Genomic DNA, 25,379 nt, shown 5'->3' with positions numbered 1-25,379 from the left:
AATTTACAACATGACTCAACAACGTTCTACCGAAGACAGGTCGTTTAAACTCTCGCATGCCTCGAGGTCTGCACGATTCATTTCGTTTTTATTCGTCCGACCGAGAGGAAAGATTTTCCGAGAAATAAATAAAGTAATAAAAAAAAAGACGGTCAGAAAATGTTGAGAGAGCGAAGGATGAAGGCGAGGTTGAAATAGGGAGGGAAAGGAACGTTGGGAGGAAAGGGCCAGCCGATAGTGAAACGACGTGGCGAGACGCACAGGCAGATAATAATAACAATATATCAGTGTTTCAACGATATATCGGTTAATTAATACTTCATTAATCCATTAATCAGTGGGACAGAAAATACTTCACATCTCCTTATCAGTTTTGTGACCTCACACGGAGAGAAAAATCTGTGAATTTTTATTGTGTGATTACGAGCAAAATTACTGAGTCGCTTAGTCAAATTTGATTATCGGCTTAGGAGAACTTCTATATCGAACGTGTAAAAATTCTAATGGGCAAAGGGAAGATGGACGCTAAATGGCTGATGCTACAGGTGCCATGAGGGAGTCCAACGTCGGCAATAATCGGAGATATTCGGCGCTCATCGTTAACCAATCGCAATGAGTTGACGAAAATTTATCTAAATAAAAATTTTTCAAGACTTTCGATTAATTGTTCATTTAAACTCAAATAAAAAATGATATACTTTTAAATTTTATAGTGCTGTTCCGTAAATTTTACGGAGCCACATATCATTAATTAAAAAATTGATGGTATTGATTGGAATTTTCATGTGTCAATAAAACATTCTAGTGTTTTTGCATTTTGGGCCTCGATTCTACTGCTCGGCACAGTAATTTATCTATGACTTTTCTCTCCGTGCAAAATATGTTCTGTGAATTTTGTAAGTCCACACTGAGAAAAAAATATTATTTTGGAAATCACATTTGTTTCCTATTAAAAAATTCGCTTTAAAAATATTTGCTTGGCAAAATTATATTTTTCTCGCAGTGCATTTTGCTCATTTTTCCTCGGTTTACACGGAAAGAAATTGTTAGTAATTTATAAAATGCTACCGCAGTAAAATTGCTATGGAACATCGCACTGCAAGACCATACGTCATTTATTTGAAAATTTCATATGTAACATATTAAAATTAAAAAATGCTACAGCAAAAATTTGGGAAAATGCGATTAGTTTTTTAATCATTCAACATCGTACTTTTCATTTTAGTTCGCAGTATAAAAAGAGTTTAAAATCGATGAAGATAGATGTTTTCAATAATGCTAATATAACATATCAAAACTACTATTGAATAATCCTCAATTTATTTTTGAAATCAGCTTTGAAAAATTAAAGAAATAGTATTTTTTTTACAATGCGAAGAATTGAATTTTTCTATGGTAATAAGTAGAAAAACGAACCGAATATTACAAAACTTTATTGACGTTCTGGCACTTATTAGGATTATTCATAGAAAATTTTGAAAAAATTTTGATAGAAGGTAGAAAATTAAAGAAGAAGGTAGAAGATTAAAATTTACTTTAAAAAAAAATTTAAAGAATAACATAATAAAATAGAGAGGAGACAATTTTAGGATGTCTTCAAATCCAAGCAATATTAACATAGCATTTTTTTGTTAAATTTCTTTCCGTGTACTATAACTTTTATTTTTCTCATTCCCCTCACGAGAATTTTCAGTTTATTTTCACTGATTTTTTAATTAAGTTTCAATATGGATCGAGTGCAGCCAGGCCCAGTCTCGGGGGCTCGGCATAACTGTGACGATAACGTCCTGGAGTCGGAAGAATCTCCATACTCTGACGTGTCTCGCGGTCCAGGTATTTTTCATGCCTCGGAATGTCCTGGTAAACTGGCCGGACTCTTTGCTTCTCTCGTAGGTCACGAGAGTGTCGATCTCGGGCCTCTCGGGTCTGAAATAAAAAGAAGAAAATTAGAGACTCATTGACATATCGTATCACTCGATGATTCGGGGTTTTGATTGTAATCGTCGGACCTAACGGTAGACTATAAAGATATTTCATCGGAGGGCATACGAAACCGGGTCTTTAAGAATTTTCTTATCTTCTTTCAATTCTGAGTTCTGTGACAAATTGTTTTCCCAGGAAATTGACTCGTTTGTGGGCCTCAGGATGTCGTGGGTCTTTCATTAAAATGTTTTCCCAATTCATTGGACCAAATTTGAAATGGGAAAGAGGAAGTGAATTTTGGGAAAATACAGGAGTTCACACGCTGACAGGAAAAATATGGAAGTTAGTGGGGAATTGACAGTCGCATATTTTATGTGGGCAGTTGTGTTGGAACGGAATTTGTTATTTAGGGAAGAATACAGTTACAGGAGGTGATTGTTTATAATTCAATTACCAACTCTTTGGGCCACGGAAATATTGTAATCACCTTGAAAATCGAAAATTAAGAGAAAAGTCGCACCAAAATTACTGTACCTGGCACTAGATTCGAAGTGCAAAATGCTAGAATACTGAAATTTGTTTTATTCACATATAAAAATTTCTATAAATACCATAAACTTTGTAATAAATTTTGTGATTGACGATATGTGACTCTATAAAATTGACGAAACAGCACTAAAAAATTTGAAGGTCTATCATTTTTTATTTGAGTTTAAATGAACAATTAATCGAAATTCTTAAAAAATTTTATCTAGATAAGTTTATTTTATGGTGCCTTTTTTATTTTTTTACTCTGCCACAAAACAATTTTTCGTTAACTCATTGTGATTGGTTAATGATGAGCGCCGAATATATCCGATTATTACCGACGTTGGACACCGTCATGGCACCAGTTGCATGAACCATTGAGCATCCATCTTCTCGTCGCCCATTAGAATTTTTACGAGGTTGATATAGAAGTTTTCCTAAACCGATAATTAAATTTTACTAAGTGACACAGTATTTTTTCTCAGGTTTGCACTTCGCGCTGAGATTGTAAGACAGCGCAGTAATTTTTATCGGAAGTACACCATAAACATTTCCAGATTTTGATCAAAGAGTGGCCAAAAATTTTGATCAACGATATCTCGTGAACGAATGATGCGATTAAAGTTTTTAATGACTCGAAAGCCCATTTAATAGTAATTTGATGTTTATTTATTGCAGTAATAAAAATTATATTATTATTCTACTGATATAAACAGCTTTTTGATGTATTTTTTTAATTTCAACCCTTTTGCATACGGTTTTTGGATATTTAAATTGGCATAAATTATAAAACTATTGAGCGTTATCCATCTACTAATTACATTATTTCGATAACCGAAAAAATTATGGAAATTTTTTTTTACTGCACAGTTGAGGTACCCTCTGGCTTCAAGAAAATACCTCAACATTTTTCCTGAAGATCGATCAACTTATACTCGTGAAGCTATTGATAATCGTTCGTTCATCATTATTGAAGGATCATTAATTTCATTGCCCACCTCTCTGTGATCAATCATATGTCTCTGCTCTCTCGGCTCCCTTCCACTCGAGGAATTATCGTAGAAACTTCTAGGCCTGGGTCTGGACGTGACCTCAGGATCAGCTGGACGATCCGATGAATAATGCTGTCCTCTGACCCTCGGCCTATTTCTGTAATCACTCCTTTCCCGCTCTTTTTCACGTTCCAACTCAGGGTGATTCCGTCGAATCATGTGCTCGTGATGTAGTGGAGTGGATGACGAATTGTTGGAGATATGACGACTCGTGCGGTCCTCGTGAATCAATCGCGATTGATCCATTCTGAGGGGAGAAAATTAAATATGTAAAAATTAATTATGCTGCCATTAGTTTTGGGGAAAGAGATTCGTAGAGCTTAAGGCGGTATTCTGGTCTAGAAGCCTAAATTTTAAGCCTTTTTCAAACTAAGATTAAAAAAAACTCGTTGCACTCCGGGAGTGCAGGCAGAAGTGAAAACTTGAACTTATGGCGGGTTGGGCACTTTTCCGATCGTCGATTCACGTCCCTAGTGAAATTCTCAGTAGTAATACCCCAAGACCTTCGAAATTATCCGATTAATTTTGAAGGTCGAGGGGTATTTGGCTGGATTATTTTTTTCATTCCAATTTCAAACAATTAAATGTGTGGCATTTCACGTCATATAGTATGGTTTTTCACTCGTAGTTGTGGCTTCTCCAGCGTATATTGTCTGTCTGCACAAAATGCAGAGAATTGTTTCCAAATTGTGGCTTTTGTCTTCACTGTATTATTAGGAACATTATTTTTAATTTTTCGATCAACAATCTCCAAGGATTCTCCTCCAAAACTGCTCATGTCCAGGTAAAGTCTTTGAACTTGATTTTTTGTAATGACAGTTTTGGGGTTTGAAACGCGTACAAATTGTTTATCGGATATTTTCGTTGCTTAGCAACAAACAGGGAAATATCCGAAAAATATCCGAAGTAAAACCGTTTTACTTGTACCACGTGACGAGAAATGCCACCATTTGATTGGTTGAAATTGGGATGAAAAAAATAATCGCATATAATACCACAAGAGCTCCGAAATTATCGGATATTTCCCGATAGGTTCATTGCAAACAAATGAACGTGTCAAGTTTTCCAGTTTAAAAATCACGAGCGCGAAGCGCGCTATGAAGAAAGAATGAAATTCGCTAATTGAAACGAAATACATCAACCAATCGATCGATAAAATCCCAACAATTTCATTCATCCAATCGACTGTTAACATCAATAATCAACTGTCAATAAAATTCATAATAAACTGTCCATGAAATTCCATTTTTTCCCAACAGTCTATGAAGAAATAATGAAATTCAGCAAATGGAAACGGAATACATTCACCAACTGATCGATAAAATCCCAGCAATTTTATTCATCCGATCGACTGTTTACATTAAACATTGACCAACGAGTCGACTGAATCTATTAATTCCAAATAACGCAGCTTTATTGGTAGAGACACGATACGATAAACAAGGCACCGCCCAAAGGCAATAATTTCACTCGCACCAGACTCCCTTTCCATCGTCATCGAGGCACAACTTTCTGATCTAGCTACCGCAGATTTTCACCGTAGACAGGTCTCACTGTGGATTTTAATGGCTGGAAATGATTTATCACCTGTTCACCACAGCATTTCTAAAATTCGATCTGGAGAATGTGCACTTTGCCGATGAAAATCACTGCCATGAAGTCTAACGGCAACAACACGTGTACTCTGTTCTTGAAAATAAAGTTGTGAGTAATGGATGTTAATTCAGTCGTTAAGTTATTCCAAGAAGAAAACATGTGTTGAATGTAATAATTTCCCCTCTGAATAAGATGTTGAGAATTTTAGTTTTGAGACTTTCGCGGCTACGATTATTGATGTCATTGGATACCAGGTGGATGCCGCGTTATGGTTCTTAATTGACCAGCTGATCAATTAAAAACCTGATTGGGTGCCTCCCCCCCCCCAACTGCACCGTCGCAGAAGATGGCGCATAAGGACTACTCACAGACACCGGAGGTCATAATTCCAATCCATATAATTCCAATTCCAATAAATTCCAGTCAATACCATCAATTTTGTACTAAACTTTCTAATTAATGACATGTGGCTCCGTAAAATTAACGCAGCAGCACCGTAAAATTTGAAGGTCTATCATTTTTTATTTGAGGTTAAATTAAAAAATTTATAGAAATCATGGACAAATTCCTATTTAGTGTTGCATACCCCGAACTTCCAGCATTAGAACCACATTTTTCCTCTCCTTAAAACCTTATAATTGAAACCTTAAGCCGTTAAAAGCAATATCCTAATCCAACACCACTTCAACTTTCTCCTCAATAAACAACCCTCATTTAAAAAATTTTCCTGCGAAGAATCCCACTCAAGACCCTTCTTGATCCTCAGGCCCACATGTCCACTCTCTACCCCTACTCCGATTCTCTAATAGTTATCACATGGTCATCCCTCAAATTCCCCCAAGTATATTTTGTAGACCTCACTTTTCGAATCACCTTTGGACACGACTGGTTGTCTCAATAAATTGTACTCCCAGACAAGCAAATAAACTTCTTTTATTTTTGTGGATTATTAAAAACGAGTACGTTTACTCTGGTATCCAATATTAGATCCGTTTATTTGATTGTGCCTTCCTTCATTTTTTACTGTGCCACACAGTAATTTTTTGTTAAGTCATTGTTGAGTCGTGAGATTCAAGTTTATATACATTGAATCTTGATTTTTGGTTGTATTAGAGCTGTAAAAATTATTACCGTGTCATTCCCGATCATCTATTCCACGTTTTTCCCGACTCAGTTTCCTACCACTTGCGCTGTACGATATATTTTTCCTTCTTCGCATCTGTCCTCATAAAACGATTTTCAAAATATTAAAAACTGCGAATCCTATGCAATTATACTATACAACTGTTCCGAATCGATACATTTTTTATGTTCAACGGAAAAAAAAGTTTTTAATTTTATTAAATTGATTAATTATTCTCATGGAATATCTACTCGGAAAAATCCATCAGTTAAGTCTTTGATTACGGTTTGACTTCGGGAAGTATTTGAAGTTTTCTGCGTCTTAAAACTTTATTATCGTTTTGTAGTCATCTCCTATTGTCGTCTACAATTTTCTCCACATCTGTGCAAACTCATTTACCAACGGGACACATTAAAATTAACATCTCTTGCAGTCTAATCCCGGTCCCTTTTCTCATTCATCAGTTTTGTTTAACCCCAAAAATAAACCAATTTCCTCCGTGAGACATTTTTACTGCACTCAACCTTACCCTTCTACCCCAGTAGTCGAGTCCCAAAACGGACCCTCCTCTCATACTCAATACGTTATTATGAAAACAACTTTGCCAGGTTATGGTTTTCGGAAAGCTCGCTTGGTCCATTAATCTACTATACTTACATAATATCAAACACTTAGGCCATTACCCACTGCCATGGGGGGCGGGAGAGGGGGTTGAGAATCCCCTCATACAGAAAAAAAAAATTTGCCTCCTAAGCACCACTAGGTGAAGCTTTCGACTACGCTGTACCTCGCAATTGCATATCAGCATTTGTTTTGTCTCATTCATCGGCTTCTTCTTTTTGCTGTTTTAGGTTTCTCCACATAGATACTATCAATAGTTTGGCTGTGGTGTTTATTTATTCTCGTGTCCTCGTATGAGAACACGAGTGGACCTACATTGTCAAGTGGGTTCCGAACCACTGACCCTTCATACATAATCGCCACCCTCATTTTCCACCAATTTCCTAATCCACCAATGAAACTTCGTCTTATATTTTGTAACCGAAGCATAACCAAATTAGCCATCCCAAATTTCCATCTTGGACTTCTAAAAATTCGACTAAAAACCTAGTTATCTTCCAAATGTAGAACAGACAAGATCAGCCGTGAAATAACTTCCGTGTAAATCATTGAAAAATTCCTAAGGTGTCAAAATTCATTAAAAAATATGTGTTTGTGAATAAAACAAAAATACGACTTCAAACATCAGGTTATCCATTATTCAAATATTGAACCTTAACAAACCTCGTAATTATTAATTGACAAAAAAAATTTGTTGTGTCACCAAAAGGCACAACAACAACTATACAACTATGCAACTCATTGCCATGACAATGACAAAATATGTCCTTTGACAAGTGTCATCAGGTGAATATGATCAGATTTAGATCATAGGACTTTCAGAATATTTGTCTTCTGAGTGATGATAGGGAATCATCAAATTTAGATCAGAATGATCTCAAGCTGCCTGACCTCACACTGAGATCATCTCCACTCCATCAGATTCTGATCAGGATCTCCTCAGGATCTACTGCTGCCATTTTTTTAATCAAATTTTCTGCATGAAAACCTGATCAATTTCTGATGAGATCTGACCTGATCATATGAAACCTAATTACCGTCGGATCAATTACTGATTCTAACTCAGAGTTCCTGACCCGAATTTTTAATGCGGCTGGTCCCCTCTGCACAATCACCTCAATACCCACAAAGAGTGTTTTTGTAAATTAGAAAAATCATCAGTAAAAATATAACTTGCGATAATTTATCCCGGCATAACTCACGACTGATATAATCCAACGATAAAAAAGATGACTCACAGAGTCTCGAAGCGTTTCAAATTATCGATATCTACAATCAACTTTTACTGCTGGATATCCTTTTATTAATTTTCATTGTCATTTTTTATTCCGTTCGTGTTCCATTCGCAATTCCAGAATTATTCATAGCTTGTACGAGGATTCTTCGAGAATCCAAGGACGCAGGAGGAATAAATGTCTGCATTCCGCAATTATTCTTACTTAATGTTTAAAAATTCGAAAAATCTCGAGTTAAATTATGATTCTGTCGACACGCGTCTGGACACTGTCACTGTTATTATTCTCGCTGCACAACGGTTTTTTCACGTCTTTTTTCCGCTGTAGTTCTTTACCCCGGTGATCACTGGAGGCAATCCACGAACTTCAAAATTAAAGTCTCATCATAATTATCGGAGTCACAACGTGAATTTTGGACAATAATTTATGGGCGGACATCGAAAATGAGGATAAATTGGGGAAGTGATCGGTATGTTCAGGTTTCACGAAAAATAATGTAATTTTCGTGAAATGGTCGCGAGTATTCTGCGCATGCGCAAAAAATAAGTTAAAAATTCAGATTTTTAGTTAGAAATTTTACCGGGTTTTTTACAATGTTCTTAAAACTAATCATGACATAATTAAAAAAACATTGTTTTATGGCGTTCTGTAACGTTCCAAATAATTTACAATTGAAATTAGAGAATTCAAAAATCGATCAACGCTTCCACTTAGAAACAAAAGGGTAATGTATCAACAATTCTTCATAGGACTGATGATACTTTCGAATTAAGTAGGAAACTTATTTGAATTAATTTATGACTTTGTTTATAAACTGAATGTTAATTTTTTTAGTTTTGAAATTTTATTATATATTTTTCTGTTTTTTAGTCAGTTGGTAAATTCGAGTTATTTTAATGTGATTGGAAACTATTTCTAAAACATCGGAGCATCAAATTGATTAGTAAGTAACTGTTGAGCACTATCGAATGGTTCACACAAGATTGGGGTGTACAAATTTAAAAATGTTTATTACACGGAGAGAAAAGTCGTAAAAAAAGTGACTGTGTCGGGCACTAGAATCGAGATGCAAAACGATAGAATTCTAGAATGTGTTTTATTTACATAAAAATTCTAACCCAATCAATACTATAAATTTCGTAATACATTTTGCAATTAATGATACGTGGCCCCGTAAAATTTATGAAACAGCACTAGAAAATTTGAAGGTCTATCATTTTTTATTTGAGTTTAAATAAAAGAAATTGCAGAATTCCTTTAAAAAATCGTATCTACATCAGTTTATTTTATTGTACCTTCCTTCATTTTTTACTCTACTCATTGTGATTGGTTAACGATGAGCGCCGAATACATCCGATTATTGCCGACGGGCTCCATCATGGGAACTGTTGCATCAGCCATTCATCGTCCATTTTCTCATCTCCCATTAGACTTTAAATTTTTACGAGGTCGATGTAGAAGTTTTTGGGATATGAGTAAAAGTAGATAAATAAATGTAGCAACACAATCAATTACTTTAACCTGAACTCTCTATTATTGGCACGAGGAAGGCACGACTGACCTGGAGGACCGGTGTACAGAGACTAAATTCTTATTATTTAAAAAACCTTTATTAAGAGAAAAAACAAGAGAACGTTTTTGACTCCAGAGGACAGAGTTTCCTTTGAATACCACATGTGATAAGGATTGCAACGCTCTCAAGTTCGGAGCACAACAGATTATAAATTAGTCCTTTTCTGGAGACTTTCAAACACGTCATAAACCTTGTCAAGTGATTTTTGAAGATAAACAGAAGAGCTGTGTTCTAATTTTCCAACGAAATTAATTTCACCGGACCTTGAACTGATGTCAGAATAGCTCGATCTGTCGATCTAATACGTCACACATCACCTCAAATCATCAAAACAATCAAAAGGTTTTTACCTCGTCGAACTATTTCATGGATTAAGGGGTTATTCTCATGTGAGTACTTCAAAAAATTGATTTTTTTTTTTTTATATTTTGACAGTAAAACCTATTGAAAACATGCTGTGAAAAATTCAGACCGAAATTCATAGTATTTGATAAGTTACAGCTCATAGTTGCCGACGTGTCGTAAGCGATTGTCTACCAGGCTTTCAACTTTAAACGCGTTTTTCTCGAATCATCATTTTCTGAAACGGTCAAGGTCCTACAAGGAAAAGTATTCAACCGATTGCTTTAAAATTTACATATGTTCTTCTACTCATTTATAGTTATCGTCCCTACCACAATTGTTTATTTTCGACAATATCTTCATATTTTTTTTAAACGATTTGTAACGAAAAAGAAGGAGATTTTCGTGATTTTTTTTTTGAAGTTCGATATTTTTTTTTGTTTTTAATGAAATTGATTATATTTGGTAGGGACGATAGCCACAGATCTACTGAATAATAATCCATTCGATTTTTTTATGTCAGACAACATGTACAGCCGCTATCACCTTGACCAGTGAACTACCTTTTTTTGTTGGGGACTACTTTGACTTTAAAAAAATATATGTTAAAAATGTAAAAAACGAAAAAAAAATTTTTTTTCGTACATTTCAAAATACAACTAAAAATATATTGAAAAATCAACATGATTGAAGTTTTTCATTAACATCTGGCCTCCTCCCTCGAACGTAAAGGATTGATACATTCTGCCGTTTGTAGATGTGGTCATCCGAGTGAGGACGTTGATCATGTCCTGTGGAACTGTCGTCTCTATGAGCAGTACAGCAATCCCATGATCTACGGTCTTCTATCGCTCGGACACTTACCACGATATCCAATTCAATCAGTCGATAAAGAAATTTTACTAGTCGACATTGAAATGTTTCTCGGGTCCTCAGTTCGCGCGAGATTGTAACGCGGCGCAGTAATTTTTATCGGAATCACACCATAAAAATTAACAGATTTTTCTCTCCGCGCAGACAATATCTCTTCACGTCGGGTTATTATTCCGGTAGAATCATGTTAGGCAGGGTTGTCCCGTTACCGACTGTTCTCGAGTCAGGATCGCATACGACTCGCCTGTGCGCGAACGTGGTGCGCTTATGGGTCGCCTGTGACTCGTTGCACGATTCTCACTCAGGAAAAGACTCGCAGGAGCGTCAACAACTCGACGGCGAAAGTCCGCAGATGTGACCAGCGCCGACGAGCGCAGGGACCAAACTAATCCAAATAAGGGACCAAATTAATTCTCACTTAATCGTTAACTTCCGGGCCACGATAAATACTAATTGAAAAAATTTTATCTTAATTTCATAGAGACAATATAATATGGTACTGTCCCTAATGTACCTACGAAAGGGCAACGCTTAAGAGAAATTTTGAGAAAATAACAGTCATTTCCAAACTCGATTTCCTTCATTTCAAAAACTGTAAATTTCGTAACCTTTGAAATACTACAGCAATTCTTTCCAAAATGTAGAATTAATATTTTAAAAAGGAGGGAAAAAATCTAACCATATAAACAATTCAAATATGATAGACTAGGGATACAACCAATAGTGTAAATCAGTGTCTCGCAAACTTTTTTAGTTTGCGGCACGCTAACTGAGGAATTTTTTTTCCGCGGCACACTAAGCTAAATAAATTTTCGGAAGAAAACGTATATTTAAAAATAATTTTAAAAAATTGTTTTATAAATAGGTACATTAATTAATATTTGGTACAATAGAAAGGAACATATTTTTATTTTAAGCTTAATGTGATGGATGGGCTTGTTTCTGGGAACAAATTTGCATTATTCGTGGTTCGAAGTTGGACAAACACACTCGTATCTCTCCATCAATCATCTGAAGTCGCTCACGTTTTTTAGATTTAATTTCAGTCAATGAAGAAAATGCAATTTCGCAGAGATAAGAGGAGCCAAATGGTAACAAACTTCGAAAAGCTTTCATGCTCAATTCTGGATATTGATTTTGAAGAGAGATCCAAAACGGTACGTTGAGTGGGGGAAAATCCACGCCAGTGCCTCTCTCACCAATTCACCCTCCCTTGTGCATCTTGTTGTTACGACAAAATTTGGGAGGGCAAATACGAGTACCTGCGTTCTGGCTAATTTAGTTAAAGTTAAATGACTACTTTTTGGGTAATTTTATAGTTATCAGAAATTGGTTTTTAGATTAATCTCAGAATATCTAGTGCAACTTGGAAAATCTTTTGCGGCACACTTAACATTCTCCCGCGGCACACAGTTTGCGAGACACTGGTGTAAATGAATCTTGCAGATTTTCGCACTCGAAATAAATAAATAAATTCAAGAAAAATAAAACTTTTAATTATTTTGTTCAAGGTCCATTGAAATTAATTTCGTTGGAAAATTAGAACACAGCTCTTCTGTTTATCTTCAAAAATCACCCGACAAGGTTTATGACGTGTTTGAAAGTCTCCAGAAAAAGACTAAGTTGTAATCTGTTGTGCTCCGAACTTGAGAGCGTTGCAATCCTTATCACATGTGGTATTCAAAGGAAACTCTGTCCTCTGGAGTCAAAAACGTTCCCTTGTTTTTTCTCCTAATAAAGGTTTTTTAAATAATAAGAATTTAGTCTCTGTACACCGGTCCTCCAGGTCAGTCGTGCCTTCCTCGTGGCAATAATAAAGAGTTCAAGTTAAAATAATTAATTGTGTTGCTACATTTATTCATCTACTTTTACCCATATCCCAATAAATTTTAAATAAATAAATTTAAGAAAAAAAAACCTTTTGATGGTTTTGATGATTTGAGGTGACGCCGGACGTATTAGATCGACAAATCGAGCTCTTTTAACATCAGTTCAAAGTTTATTAAAATTAATTTTTTTATACAAAAAAAGTGCAAGACATTCTAAGATTCAACGCACGGTGCTGACGTTGTCTTAAAAGACTGAACTTGAAAGTGATTTATCTCGGTGTAGAATTGAGCGATTAAATAATCTGATGCTTCCAGCACTACAGCGAATACCGCAAGTTAATACTGCGCAGTTATGGACCATTTAGTCATTAATAAACAATAATTACACACGAGCGTCTTTACATAACAGCACGTTATTCATGAATTTTCTACATTTTAACGGCAATGTAACGGGACATTAATGAATGTACTGGTTGTGCATAAAAATTGGTGCATAAAAAATCGTGTTGAAGTTAATATTTTTGCAAATTGGGAAATTCCTCGCGACTTTCTTCCGCAACATGTCATTACCAAATTATGTGAGAAATACATTTCTTCCAGTAATTCTTAGGAAATCATTGATGCATTATTCATTATTGCACAGCTCCATCGACAGTACAAATGGGGCACAATTTTCAGTCACTTCAAATCATAAATAAATAATAACAAACATTCCTAGATTTTTTTGTAACTTGATTTCTTGTTGCTAGTTATTTTCAACAGCTCGCAATCGTAAAATGTCGCCATAATTTTGATAGAAATATTATTTTTCTCCCTCACATTCTGAGTATTTTGTGTTCTCGAAGGCCTCACGTGGGACCTTATTCTTAATAAAATTATTTATTAAACATTAATTAATTTATCCATCACATGTGACTATTTTGATTCACAAAAAGAAAAATATTTTTTTGAGAGTTCCACGATTTTTATCCGAATTGTCTGTGAAAGAATACAATATCACGATTCATTGAAATAATCGATGATTTTTTTTCTGCAAAAATACTCTTTTTTTTTAGGAATATTTTGTGTACTATTTTTAATTATCGCGTAATGTTTATGATGTATATTATATCTGGGTGGAAATTCAGTTAAGATTTAGACTGAAGTCACATGAAAGCAGAATCAAAGAGTGATGAAATCATTGGTGCAGGTTCTGATCAATAGTGTAACGAGATTTTTGGTGAAAATTTGATCAGATCGAATTGATCCGAATTTATGGAATCATTTGATCTAGTTGTGATGAGATTGGAAGGGCCGAATTCATTCCGAAGGTACATATCCACTGCTGATGTTAACGACTGATCGATGAAGTAATCCCGCATCAGATTCGAATCAAATTAAAATCAGACGATAACAGTAAAGCAAAAAATTCATTGACTGCGTATGAGGACCGATCTGATCAGATGAAACTTGACTATTGTCGGAATAATTTATGATCGTAACTTAGGGTAGCCGACCCGAATCTGCACTCGGACATACCATAAATGCGTTAAACTATTATTATAAATAATATTCCACGATTTTATTACGATAAATAATGTAGTATAGGGAATATTAATGTGGTTAGCAGTTTTGGGGGAATATATTTTTAGAGCTTAATAGTTGTATTTTAGAGTAGGATTAAGAATCGAGGGATGAAGTACTCCCAAATGTAGCTACAAGATTTTATTGTAGACGGAGACATAGGTGCTACTTGTGCGGAAACCTCGCAAATAGACATAGATGGTACAGGGATGGGAGCCTGTACAATAGAAGTACCTAGACAGTTATATTTTGGGGGTTTATGAGATGTCCACATGTGACAGGGGAAAATCGTTTCCAGCCAGCGAGGTCCAGAGACGCTTAGACCACGTAACGCTGCTAGGGGCTGCTCTAGAATTCAGAGAAGGTAGTCAGAGTTCAGGGAGAGTAGTCAGAGTTTAGATCAGAAAGTGTAGACGAGGTGTGGAAAGAGTGTCACCCTAAGCGTTTTGTAAGAGTAGTGTATTGTTTTACCTAGAGTCAAGTAATAAAATAATAATAAGTTGTAGTGTTTAATAGTGGACAGTGATATAAATAAATATATATCTGTTAAACGTTTGTGTCTTTGCGACAAACTCCTTTTGACCCACACATCCCACAATAATATTTTTTTTATTCTCACGACGTGATCTTTGAACGCTGTTGGAAAATTAGAAGACAGCTCTTCTGTTTATCTTAAAAAATCACTGGACAAGGTTTATGACGTGTTTGAAAGAGTCTCCAGAAAATGACTGATTTATGATCTGTTGTGCTCTCAACTTGAGAGTGTTGCAATCCTTACCACATGTGGAATTCAAAGGAAACTCTGTCCTCTGGAGTCATAAACTTTTTCTTGTTTTTGAAGTGAAACTTCTTTGCGCTCGTTGGGCTGTAAATCCAATATCGTATGTAACGAAAAAGCGACAGGAAAAGGGAGGGGATGGCGCGCGTGGTGGGGCAGTCGAACGGAAAGAGACATGCGAGAGAAACGAAATCGCGATAGATTCGGAGTAAGAAAATGACTCATTTTGTTAATATGATGAACAATACTAATAAAACCTTTTTATTAATATCGGAATAGTTCACTGGGAATTGCCAATCCAGTGGCATCAAATGCTTTTTACACATTTGAAAATCATGAAATCTCCGGTCTAACTTATCCTTCAGTAAAATTCCCGAATTTTAAGCGGTAAGAAAATGAGAATTTCGTAACTTATTTAAATATATACTCTAATATGAATATTGGAGATCAATTTCCTTGATTTTCCAATGAAATCGTAAATTTCCTGATTTTTTGTCCTAAATGGGCTTCGGTGTCACTGTTCCCCGAATTCGAAAATGCATTGACAGCAATTTCTTTGTTTTCTGTTCATATTCAGAGAAATATGGAACAGAAATAGACTATTCCAATTGGTTTCTCCACGAGATTTCCCCGAATTTTCAATGGCAAAATGTTCTGAAATCTTTCTGTGTGGCTCAATAAAAATTTCTGAAAATCATCACAAAAAATTCAGACAAAATTTTTCAACAATCTGTGGCTAAGAAGTTTCTCTTCTGTCGTGCATAAATTTTATACACATATTTTTTCTTTTAGTAAAGGTTTTTTAAATATTAAGAATTTAGTCTCTGGACACCGGTCCTCTAGGTCAGTCGTGGCTTCCTCGTGCCAATAATAAAGACTTCAAGTTAAAGTAATTGATTGTGTTGCTACATTTATTTATCTACTTTTACCCACATCCCAATGAACGCGATTAATTTTCCATGACCTTTCGTCCTGATGGCAATAAAATCTCTCTCCCAATTCTTCTCAAATAATCCGAGGTCTTGTCACATCATTCTGAAATGCATTCAATGAATTTAATAGATTACGAACTCACCTGTGCAATCCGTGATTATCGCTTTGATCTCTGGGCCTCGTAATGATCCCTCGCGAGAGGTTTTCCCTCTCCATGGCCTTGAACATCTCCTTGGCATCTTGAAATCTCTCCCGAGGGCTCGTCACCTCAAGTGGATCAACTTTTGGCTGGTACTGAGGGCTTGGGGAGCGCTGACGATGTTCTGGGGCTCTCCGTACGCGATTGTGAGAGTTCGGAGAGACTCCTCGGGTTAAAGCCACCGGACGCTCTGGGCTTCGGGGAAGACGTGGCAACGCCACATTCGTTGTTTCTGGGAGGAACTCGGGATCTTCTGGAGCATTACCCCAGTCTTCATCTGTAATTTTTTGTTGGAATTAATAATCGGTAGTTTTAGTTTTCAATGTACTTTATGGAAAGACAAAAGACATGAGTAAAAAGCTTTATTTTAAGTTCATAGAAACAATGTCTTAATATTGAAAGGAATGTAAGTTAAGATTTTAGGATTGAATCGACAGTGGAAAAAAGATTATGCATAACATTTTAAATACTTTTTTATTTTAAGACTTTAAATAATAAAAAAAAGAGGAAGCTTTTTTGCAATGGGCTATCGCCTGAGGGCTTTCGACCAAAAGCTTACAAAAATGTGGAAGGTTTTGGTTCTGAGTGAAAGCCTTGAATTTGGCGGATTTTCGATTATCTAATTTTAATTACAAGTTATCTAGAATGTTGTGGACAATTGGAAATTTTGAAAGAATTGTTAAAAAATACTGTAAAATTTGCAATTAAAAATCGGATTTTTTCAATTTCACCTATCGGAATGATAGTTAATCGGTAGGTCCCGGGTTCAAACCCCGGTCTGGACTATCCATTTTTTCAGTAATTTTTTCTTGCAAAAATCATATGGAGAATTATCCTGTTCCCCTGCACCTTTCGGATTTTTTCCGATTAACTATCATTAACATTTACTTTAATACGGCATTTCAACTCGACTGGTTCAGTAGTTCCTGAGGTATGGCAACGTTTGTTAATTTCGTTTTTCCTCAATATCTCAAAAACTACTACAAGAATTTCAATTTTTTTTCAAAATACTCGTCTCAGTGGGTATAATACAAAGCTACAAAGCTATGAAAATATGTACATCCATTCGTACAAAAAACACGAGATATTTCCATTTTTTAATATTTTCGGTATTTTATTCCCAATAATTTGATGAAAATATTTGGTGAGATCATAGGTCTTATGATATGACAGCATCACACGTCCAATGGACGCAATTCATCGAACGGTTGTTACAAAATTTATTTTTTTATTGAAGTTCATGTTACTAATACATTAAATATACCTCTCTAACCCTCCCCCCCCCAGGCGAAATGTCAGTACCACAACTAACTCACTTCGCGAATATCTACCTTGTCATTTTTACAATCGAATTGGTACAGATCCATTGGGAAGTATACGATCAATCGAATTGGTAAAAATGACGGAAATAATAATAATAACGTTTAAAGTATCGGTCACATAACTTCTGTCAAATAGCGTTGGTCACCTGCTTGTTTATATAAAATTTTCTAAAAATCAAGCTTCAAAATTTCAAATTTTCCAGCACTTACACACAAACATGGTCCAAAAAAACAATTTTTTCGCGTATCATCACATTCCTGATAACTCGCAATTGAAATTAGAGAATCGAAACATCAAATAAAATCCAAAACTTCCATCGGCGGCAAAATAATTGTTCTCATTCCATAACAAGATCACCTTGCACTACTGATTAATCCTAAATAACGAATCGTTATTGTTTATGTTGGATTTTTCCTGAAATAAATAAATAGAAAGCAAAAATCAATCTCATTCTTTTCTGAGTGTCTATACTTTAAATTGAAAAACATTTTTATGGGTTGGAATTCTGAGAAGTGTGAGGTATGTTTAGGTTTGATTTTAAGAACGTAGACAAAGTGGAATGAATAGGACTCGTTGAGAGCACGTGACTAAAAGCTCTAGGGTGTTGTTTCCCTTTGTAAATCTAGTCAGTTCCTCTAAGGAATCGGTACAAATCGGATGTGTCTTCCAAGCACAATTATTTCAGTTAAATAATAAAGTAGAGAAATAGTTACAATTATTTCCAGAATTATTATGTCAAATAACTCATTTCCAATAATTTAGTTATTAATTACACCAATAAATTGTTCTCATAGACCGATGGACCCCTCATTATTTGTTGCAATAGACAAAGAAATTCATTTTTTATTGCGCCTTAATATTGCCGCAACTTTAATGTCGTGGTCTTTCGAGAGGTTTGACAGGACCCATAACCTTGGACAAATGACGAAACATTCGAATTCAAGTGCCATGAACCCTCGCCCACATTCACACGCGAACATAAGATTCACGAAACATGAACTGACTATTACGCTCACGGATCAACCGTATAAATAAAATTGTACACCTTCACGTGGGTTGCCCCGGGGTCTTCTGGGATACGTGACATCACGCCATCTCGTCATGGAACCTCTTGCAGATCAATAATAATTATTAAAGAAAATGATACACCGTTAAATGAAGAGGAATGTAATAAAAATGAAGGGGAAATATTTATCGATCTATTCACAAATGGACTAGAGACATTAAATATAATAGGATTTTTTTATTGGAAGTTAAAATTAATTTATGGTTCGATGGATTGAGGAAATTAACGTTTATGCGTTGGTTCATTCTTCTCTTACTGAGTTTTCTGATTACATGAAAATTTATTCATTAATAAAAATGGAGTTTACAGTATCACAAATAAGAATTTATATCCTTGTTATAAAGAATCTGACAAATGCGCATTTACAAAGCTATTCATTTTTGTTGGGAAGAATGTTTTTGCTTATTAATGGGATAATTTGGCCGATTTCGTGGAATATTTATCAAATTATCTTCTTTGAAAATTTTAATTAAAGGAAAAGTCACTTTGCGGTCATATTCACCGTTAAACAACGCAATTAATTCAAAATTACCGTTAAATATTGATTACTGGGAATTTTTTCAGCGGAAAAAATTTTTGGAAGTAAATTTCCACTGACAACTCTCCGAACGAACATTCTGTTTGGAGAGGATACTGAATTTTAGGGTGGATGGGGAAGAATGCTATGGTGGGTGGTTTTTGTTCTGAATAAATTATAAGAAGGGTTAATTATTTCACTGATTTATTGCTGTCGTGATTATCACTCAGGTCAATTAAATTAAAACACCACTTTATGTTGATATTCTTAATCGCGGATAATTTCCCGTGATTGTCTTTAATTTTCACTATATAACGGTGATGGTGATGTATCTAAATTTACTGGAAAAGAGGTCCACACTGATGGTGGCGTAGCTGAGAACACTCAGTAGTGGACCGATAATTACAAAACGAACACATAATTAAACGGAAAGCGTAACGTTAGAGGCCGAATACAATACTGAACTGGTTGGCCGTTGGGTTTCCGGGTTTGCGGTAGGGCCTGACCGTTGACCCGACGATGTCCGAAATCTGACGGGTTTGATCGATTTGATCGGCCGTCTTCATGGAAATTAGGCTTAGTTTCAAACACATTTTCCAAGGAAAATATCCTCCAAATGGAATTTTATGGAATTTCCCCGATCGAAAATGTTTCGGATGAATGTCTTCCGTTACCGGTATTTCTGTGGAAGTTTATCCTTTATTTATCGAAATACGGTGGTGCGTAGCGGTCAAGGACATTGTAACGAGTATCGGGTTGCAGTACCAAGAGTTGGGCTAGTCCTCTCCCCACTTCAACAGGTGTATTTGTGGATTATGGAGGTCGAAATAAAGAAACACTTGGAGTATTTTTGAGACTGACAATTATATACATTAGGGGTGAGGCCCACGTTAAACTCCTCTTCAGAGGGCAATATAATTTCTCCTTCCACCCTTAACCCTTGGACTTTTTTTTCTTAACCATCTCTGGTCACCAGATGTATTTTGGGAAAAACCCGCAATGAGAAAGTCTTTCTGGGGCTTTATATTTATAAAGAACATTTTTTGGATTTTAAACATTTTTATAAAACAATTTTATCGTAATAAGTCAACTCCTGATTTTTCAATACATTTTCCATGACTATCAATTTAAAGAGAACGATTGAAAAATTAATTTAATTGAATGAAAACTGCACGGAGAGAAAATTGTTTTAAAAATTACCACTTTTCCGTAATTTACCAGTGTAATAAAAAATATTTGGTAAAAATTACGGGAGTCACGTTCTTTTTCAGTGAACTTTCAAGAAAAAGTATGGAACGTTCAATGAAAAAATGGGTAACTGTTTCGTAATTTTTACTGAATTCTGTTTTGACCAACGGATTACGGAATAGTCACGTAATTTTTAAAGAATTTTTCTCCCCGTGTGCACTACAATGTCATACTACTCGTTTCCGTGACAAGTCATACTTCCAAATGATCTCGGTCATTTTACCAGTAAAGTTTCTAAGCAAATATTCAACTTAAAATTTCAAGAACTTTCTAAGATCCATTGGTCCTACAGGCAGTTCTCCAGATATTCATGGAACGGATTAAATGAACTCGTAAGACCTACTTAATGTGAGAAAACCCTTGTCAACCACTTCACATCCAAATTTGTTTTTCATGAAAATTTAGTCACAGGACACACCTGTCAACAACATGACCATGATAAATTCCACTCGAAGATGGTTCTGGTTCCGTTCATTTTTTGCTTTTTTTATTATCTTTGTTATCGATAATAAAGGGCCTGCCCCCTCTATCCTGACTCTGTACGTGAAAATTTCGAGATATCAACAGTTAGTTACTTAGGAGATTTCGAAAAGTCAACATCGAGTGAGCTCAGTTTTTCAAATCCATTACATCCGGAGCAAGCTTATTGTGAAAATAACTTTGTGAAATTTTCCCTTCATATTTAAAAATAAGTGCAACTGTATAATTCGTTTACTTCATTCCCTTTATTTCTCAACCTTGTTTTATTGGAAATAAACAAAGTGTTTAAGTGAATTGTGATTAATTTTTTGTGTTTCATTTAAACCTCTTATAACCTCGTCGCTTTCGGGTTACTCGCCGTTAGTAATAAATATCGTTGTAACCCTTGAAGTACCACAGTGTATACCTCAGTCTTACAAACACACGTGTATCAACCTAGGGTTGATACACTCGAGCTACCAAATCAATATCCCTCGAGATGTTATGTTTTCTCTGAAGTCTCTCCAGGTGTTAAAACTGCGTGAGAAGAAAGTTAATTGTTGAAGGAAACTAATAATCACTTGACACGGACACGGTGTGCTTCAAACACTATCTGCTATTTTTTATTTGATACGGCTTTGCGTACAATGTATACAAAAAACTTATGACTTCACTCTAACTTAACCCCCAAAAACGAACTGAACTCTCCTCCGGTTTTTCTCGTACGTGAGACCCAAGCAAGAGTCGGGAAATTTCAATACAACAATTATTTTTTGTTTTCTCTGATTGGTGGGCCAAGAACCTTCGAACTCATTGGTGTGATCTATTGATGGTGGGAGTAGAGAGGGTGTCACATGAAGAACGGCAGAAATTTGACATTTTTGAAGTCATAAATCTGTGGTCAGATTCTTCTAGAAGTGTGTTCAGCATATGGATGCTAGTAAAAATTGGGGAATTCCCCACCATAAATGGCGGGTTCGGAGGTTCTAGGTCTTCGCGCGATTTTAGGGTTGAGAGAAAAAAAGGTGACTAACTGGTAGACACGAAACAACACGAAAGGGTCAAATGTCAATTTAAATTAAATTCGACGATTGCGTCAATAAAACGATAAAACATAGTTGAGAAATTTAGCAACGAAAATATTCAAATGCAAGATGCCCCGTCGGTAAAATACCGACCCGAGGGTAGAGCTACTTTAAAATACCATTGAACACAATCACAATCAATTGGCATTTACTTCTCTCCTTATTGAGCCTCCCAACAACTGTGAATTCATGTCGACACAATCTTCAGACGCTGAAAAAAAAGGAGGAGGAAAAGAAAATAAAGAAGTACCCCGAGGGTAGATCTCCAGTACTGATCAAGGATAACGTTAAATGGCTACTCATGCAGGGAATATCGCTGATGTAAGGAGGCCACGAGGTTTCCCGTAAATACCATTCTCCCTCTCCCATACGAGTCCCCTGGAATTTTTATACCCAAGGGAAAAGATTCACCGGTGATTGGTGAAAAGGCCTCAACAATTTTAAAGTAGCTCTGCCCTCAGGTCGGTATTTTACCGACCGGATACTGCTTTTGAATGTTGTGAGTCGCCGAATTGTCGAACAAATCACAGGTAAAATTCGAAAAAAATCATTGACCTTCAGTATTATCTGAATTAAATTTCGGAAAGTGTTGATATTTTTTCAAACATTTCCTTCTTATAAACAAATAATAGAACTTTTTTCTCATGCGGTTGATTATCTTTTACGAAGTGGCAAGAAATTCCTGTATGTTTTAAAGCCCAATGTTCACAAATTCAGATTTAAATCTTTGAAAGTCACGGAAATGTGGATTTTCTCATAAGATGGTGTGAAGTTCTGATTTTAATACTCTTTTTAGGGAAAAAGAGACATGATAATTAAATTTAAAAAAATACGATTCCATATGATCGTGTTTTCTAAACATTTTGTGTATATATATAGTTTTATATAGTGTATGTAATTTAATTTTTCAATTTACTAACAGGGTAGAACTACTCTAAAACTCACACCCAGACAACAAAAATTATTTCAGTTAAAGATTGAGATTCTTTGAGATTCTCTAATGTTTGCAACTAATCGACGTTTAGTTGCAAACATTACAGTCCTCCTGAACCATCTAATTAGAAAACTTTATATGACCTTGGCGAAGAACTCGTTTGGGTTCTTCGTCACAAGTGTACGAGCTTCCGAATTTTCATTACAAAACAAAAGTCCAATTTGTATTTTTAAAAATCTGAATATCAGTGAACTTCTGTGGTATCCGATAGCTCAGTCGGTAACAGTGCTCGGCGCAATACTGGGAGACCCGGGTTCGATTCCCGTCTGCGTTAAGCCGGAAATAATTTTGTCCTCTAATTCTAATTCTCTTCGAATTTTCATTATTTCACTACAATGACCTGAATTATATATTATATCACTATATTAATAATAATGTGTTCTAATAATTTGAGAATATATTAATAATAATATAATAATATTTATTAAGCACGATCCGAGAACGAACGGAGACGGGGTCTGATCAGAGTAAAGCTTAGTTCATTAGTGGGCCTCATTACCGGCCACTGGCCTCTTATCTGACGAAAATAGGCAGGGGGAACGACCCCAGATGCCCGAAATGCGGACTCACAGTAGAGGATCAGCACTACCTTACCACTAGTTGCAGTGGTCTGGAGGATATCCGGTGGGATATTGTCAAGACTACTGGCATCAAGGACATATATCTTAATAGGGATGGAATAGAAGGGCTCTACTTGTTTGTTCGGAAGACCAATATACTGCCACCGATGGGCTAGGCCAATGGTCCTACTGCCAATGCACAGATTTTCAAAATGGCCGCAAACCTCATTCTACTTCCTGACCTTCTGAGGAACGCTAAATCACTAAAAGCCTAAAAAGATCTAATATAATAATAATCACATTATATATGGTATATTATATATTACATATTATATATTATATATTGACTTGACTTTGACTTTTATTGCCGCTAGACAGTCCTCATTAGTCCAGAAGTGTTATCAGCCTTTCGGCCATTTTACACTCTCCCCTAGACAGCCGTCTAGTCGATGATCTCGAGTATCTGTGCCCTACGCGCAAATTCGTGGAGTCCCTTGATACCGTCCCTGTCGACATGTATATCTGTGCATGCGGACCCGAAAACCTCCCATCTGACTTCATCGAGTCCGCTGTATCTTGTGCATAGGTGATGAGTCCCTTTGCCTTTTCTCGATAGGTACCGAGCCAGGAGCCAGTGCCCAGTGATATTCCCCAATATTATATATTATATTCTATACTAGCAGACCCGGCCACGCGTTGCTGTGGCTAAGGTTTTTGTTATATTACATTGTACTGAACGATTTAGGAGGAACGGTAGGAGAACATCAGTCAGGGTGATAACCATGCTTTTTTACCTAGATGTCATTTGTAAAAAAATATGGCGATCTCCATGACAGATTTTCTACTACCGTAGCCCCTTAGTACAATGAAATTAATATTTACGAAGGAAGACGTTAAAGCTGGTATAACAGCTGGTATCCCATCTTTTAAGTTGAATGAAACTGCACAGGGTGTGCAAATTTCATTAAAATCGGTTGAGTAATTTAAGAGTCCATCGCGGACAAACAACGTGACACGTAATTTATATATATATATATAGATATTATATATTATATAGTATATAGTATATATTATATATTACATATTATATATTATATATTATATATTATATATTATAAATTATAGGATATATTTGTCGATTTTTTTTTTGTTAGTATATTTTGTTGTAGACATATTGTTTATATGGGGATCGAGGACATCTGCAAAACAACTGAAATACTTTTTGATGGTATAGAATTGAATGGTACGATGTTTGTGTTCGGGAATAGGACTGCCTGAGGCTGTGGGCCGAGAATGCGGAACCTTCTCACGGAGATGCCGGAGGAGTTGAACATGTTGATTCACACACGAATTTACGATGTCTACCTGTTTGAGGAGAAATAAAAAGGACTGAAGATATATGTGTGCATGGTAAAACTATACGGGAGACATTTTGCGCAATGACACGACATCGACACCGTCTGGATAAACCGTCGTTCTTCGACGTTGCGGTTGTGTTCCATTAACTGAAAATTTAGATAAAATTATATTCTGAGATGTTACTTGGGTTTGATGAGATAGCTACCTAGATATATATCTGGGCTTGGAATATTGTTTTTCATGTTATGTGGCTTCGAGTCTAGTTGATTATGTGGCGACGGATCAAGACCCTGTCTACCACGCCAGGAATCGAACCTGGAACCCATAGATTTTATGGCAATGGCCTCGTGATTGGACTGTCTTTGTGAAAACTTCGGGTGAATGGTCAAAAAATTATTCGCAAGGGTTGTTTTTGCTACGTAGAAAGAGGTTTGAAAGGAAAATTCTAATAGACTTCGTTTGTAGATCTTCGGAAGAGAAATTTTTTTCGAATATTTTTGGAAGAATATTTTCTGTTTTATGATCTTAAAAACGCAGACGGTGTTCGGACCCTGTATGTGGGCACGCGATTACTTTATATATTCAGTATCGTGGCATTTG

The 25,379-nt window shown here is 35.8% G+C and overlaps 1 protein-coding gene across 6 annotated transcripts in view; it reads right to left on the bottom strand.

The window, feature by feature from the left end:
• Positions 1-286: 286 nt before the first annotated feature.
• LOC135168181 (uncharacterized) overlaps positions 287-25,379 on the bottom strand; it is a 114,609-nt gene continuing 89,516 nt past the window's right edge. For 5 of the 6 annotated variants that reach the window (XM_064132127.1, XM_064132123.1, XM_064132124.1 and 2 more), the window contains 3 exons: positions 16,112-16,445; positions 3,450-3,750; positions 287-1,926 (listed from right to left, as the gene is read on the bottom strand). In XM_064132127.1, the coding sequence (XP_063988197.1) occupies positions 1,723-1,926; positions 3,450-3,750; positions 16,112-16,445 (839 nt within the window). In that variant the 3' untranslated portion in view covers positions 287-1,722. The remainder of the gene's footprint in view (positions 1,927-3,449; positions 3,751-16,111; positions 16,446-25,379) is intronic. The other variant, XM_064132128.1, reaches the window with a different exon arrangement.

This window comes from Diachasmimorpha longicaudata, chromosome 12 (assembly GCF_034640455.1).
Source record: "Diachasmimorpha longicaudata isolate KC_UGA_2023 chromosome 12, iyDiaLong2, whole genome shotgun sequence".
NCBI classification, from domain to species: Eukaryota; Metazoa; Arthropoda; class Insecta; order Hymenoptera; family Braconidae; genus Diachasmimorpha; species Diachasmimorpha longicaudata.
The sequence above is the reverse complement of the archived record's forward strand: the minus strand, read 5'-3'. Positions and strand labels throughout refer to the sequence as shown.